The 3,280-nt window shown below is 42.7% G+C and overlaps 1 protein-coding gene across 1 annotated transcript; it reads right to left on the reverse strand.

The window, feature by feature from the left end:
- Positions 1-1,812: 1,812 nt before the first annotated feature.
- LOC113236312 lies at positions 1,813-2,781 on the reverse strand. The gene has a single exon (XM_026472322.1). It carries the CDS (start codon positions 2,779-2,781, stop codon positions 1,813-1,815), a length of 969 nt encoding a protein of 322 aa, XP_026328107.1.
- Positions 2,782-3,280: the final 499 nt, after the last annotated feature.

Genomic DNA, 3,280 nt, shown 5'->3' on the forward strand with positions numbered 1-3,280 from the left:
TTTTTTTTTATGCTTTGCGAATCTAAATTACACACTTTTGAGTAAAGCTAATTTCACTTTATCATATTGTTTATCTGTAATATATACATAAACACACTTTCGCATAAATAATGATAGTATGCATTTAATTTATTAGTATTATTATATATTTTATTAAATAATTTAATTTCATTAGTTACCAAAGTTTAGCAACCCTAACAAAAATACACTCAGCAAAACCGATAATTCATACGTTAATTGTTAAGTGTTATTCTGCAGCTCAAGTGTCTGAACTGAGACGAATTCAACGAAGTCATTTGCTATTGAAATTCTTCGAATGTGATTATTTACATTTAGATGTTATTAAAAAAATTGCCTACTTCCTTCACTAATAATTCATTACTGTTATATTTTTATACATCGAGTTTCCGCTAATTCATTTTTTTAATATTTTGTGGAAGGTGTGTTCTGTTACAGCAGCCTGCTTTTGTTGTCTCTAGGGGGAGGTGAGCTTTGGTCGTCGTGGTCGCCCTTAGCAGTACGAGACTCGCGACCGCGCTATAGCATCCCATTTTGTTCTTTCGGGGCACATATTGCTGAAAGCATTGTGTGATGGAGCCGAGTTGGTACTCTGGGCTTTAGTGCAGTTACTGCATCTGGGAGGTTTCCCTTTCAGCCTGCTGGAGCACTTTCCCCCGCAGTGGCTACAGCGGTCTTCCTTCTCCCGGCAGATAGATTTAGTGTGCCCGTATCCCAAGCATTTCGTGCTCTGTACTAAGGGGGACTGGTCGCAATGCTGTTTGAGCTGAAATTAGAAAAATCAGAAGGAATGGACATTAAGCGAACAACGAGACTGTACAATACAAAAAAGACAAATTGGGGAGACTTCGGTGAGAAGTTGACTCTAGTTTGGGAAAATGAAAATATCAATAGAGAAGAAGTAGATAAAATAGCAAACAGTAAAGATTTAGATACAATTGTAGACAAAATTAAAGAAACAATTAGAAAAACATGTGATGAAACAATAGCTAAAGCAAAGAATAAAAAGCCAACAGGATTGCCATGGTTAAATACGGAGCTACTCAAGCTTAAGGGCGAGGTCGCGACAAAGAAGCGTCGGATCAAATGTGCGGCTCCAATTAGACGACAGCGGGTTATTGAGAGCTATCTGCAGGCCAAAGAAATCTACCAAGAAGAAGCCAGGAAAGCCCAAACGCTAAGTTGGAAGAGTTTCTGCGGAAAGCAAGACCGGGAATCCATGTGGGAAGGTATTTACAGGGTAATTGGCCGAACAACTCAAAGAAGGGAAGACGTACCACTGGTGAAAGGTTAGGTTAGGTTAGGTTAGGTTTTTTTTATTTTTTTATTTTATTTTTTTTTTATTCTACTACCTCCGACATGGTAGAGGGAGTCTTTGTACACCTAATTATACTCTTCCATACCAGTTCTCGCATTTGTGCCTCTCGTACTTTCATGCCGCATACTGTATCTTTCTAGCATTCATCTCTTTCACACTTTAACGGGTGGGTACTCCCGCCTACATCTCTAGGTTTACTACTACCGCTTGACTTATACTTTTTTACGCTTAACATTATAATTTTTATTTTTATTTAATTTTAGGGATCAAGGAAGGGGCAATATTGTGTTAGAGCTATTTTAGTACATGCTCTCTTAATATCTAACAGTTCGTTGCAATTTATTACATCAGTTTTTCTTATTTCTATTTTTCGTTTACATTATATTTCCTTATATACTACGTGTCACAATTTATCTTATACTAATTTACATATGTTTAACCTAAAATATTATACTATTTGGTAAACATACATTTTCTTATACACTTTTGTTTCTATTGACTACCTTATTAACTAATTTACAACAGTATTCTAGGAAGATATCTCTGTTTTTGCCTAGCATGAATTTATGTAGACTATCTTTATCCATCTTGGACTCCAAGTTAATTTCTGCATTGTACCTAATACTAGCAAATACTGGGCAAGTCAATAAAATATGGGGGATCGTTTCGAGTGCGCCAGGTTCGCATATGCACGATGGGTTATCCTTGCACCCGAAGCGGTTCAGGTACTCGGAAAACCCACCATGCCCTGTCATGAGCTGCGTTGTTATGCCAGTCGGCTTTATTTTCTTGATTATTTTGTGCGCCGCCACCGCATCGGGGAAGAATAATTTAGTAATACCGGCTGTGTTTGCGTTCTGGTACCTCTGATTCCACTCGTCAAGCGTTCGCATACGGATGCTTCGCTTGACGAATGAAATCGGGCACAGGTCGTAATCGTGCTTGCGCTTTGAACCTACAGCGGCTTCCTTGGCGAGGCGGTCAGCACGCTCGTTTCCCTCCAATCCTGCGTGAGCCTTAATCCAAAACAGATTAACAAGTTTCTTTTGGTACGTGGCGGTTTGTAAGTTTTCACGCGTCTCCACCGCCAGGGGATGGAGGGAACGAACGTTGGTAACCGTCTGAAGTGCTGCCATAGAGTCGCTGTAGATTCCGTAGCTGTGTGCCTTAAGTTTTAAGAGCTCCCTAGTCGCCCTGCATATCGCCAGGAGCTCAGCCTGGTAGACCGTGCTGTATGACGGCAAAGCAAGTTTGAGGGCTTTGATTTCGGCTGCACCATCCCACATGGATAGTGCCGCCCCAACCTTGCCCTCAAACTTACTACCGTCAGTGAAGATGCGGATATTGAAGTTGCTGTTTGATTCCAGCTGTTCCTGGTCCACCAGGCTTCTATACTCCAGGTCGACATGCATCGCGGGATGAGGAGCATCTATCGCCGGTGTCATTTTTTTCCACCTCTCTGTCTCCCAATACTGGCTGGGGTACCCCCCTCCTGGCCTCGTACAATGATGCTGCTTCGCGAACGCGTAAATCAAGAGGGAGGATCCCTGCCAGCACTAGTACCGAGTTCAGAGAGGCGGTGCGATAAGCTCTGCAAAGTTTTTGGGCAAAGCCTCTTTGTACGACATTTAACTGTTTTTGCACCCCGAGCTTATTTACGGCCGGTGCCCACACGCTGGCGGCGTACAATACAATCGGTTCTACAGTGGCTGTATATATGGTCCTCGTGACCTCAGGGTGCAGGCCCCAACTCACCCTCGCTGCGCGCGCCAGTTGGTGGTACACGGCCATGGACTTTCGGCACACCTCCGTGACATGAGCGTTAAAAGTAAGGTTTTCGTCGATTATCAAACCCAAGAGTTTAATTTGCTTCGAGATGGCAACGTCGATCCCGCCCATGCTCAGGCGCGGGGTGTCGTGCTTCAGCTTACGCGTCACTACCAT

This window comes from Hyposmocoma kahamanoa, unplaced genomic scaffold, assembly GCF_003589595.1.
Source record: "Hyposmocoma kahamanoa isolate Upper Pololo Valley unplaced genomic scaffold, ASM358959v1 91, whole genome shotgun sequence".
Lineage (NCBI taxonomy): Eukaryota > Metazoa > Arthropoda > Insecta > Lepidoptera > Cosmopterigidae > Hyposmocoma > Hyposmocoma kahamanoa.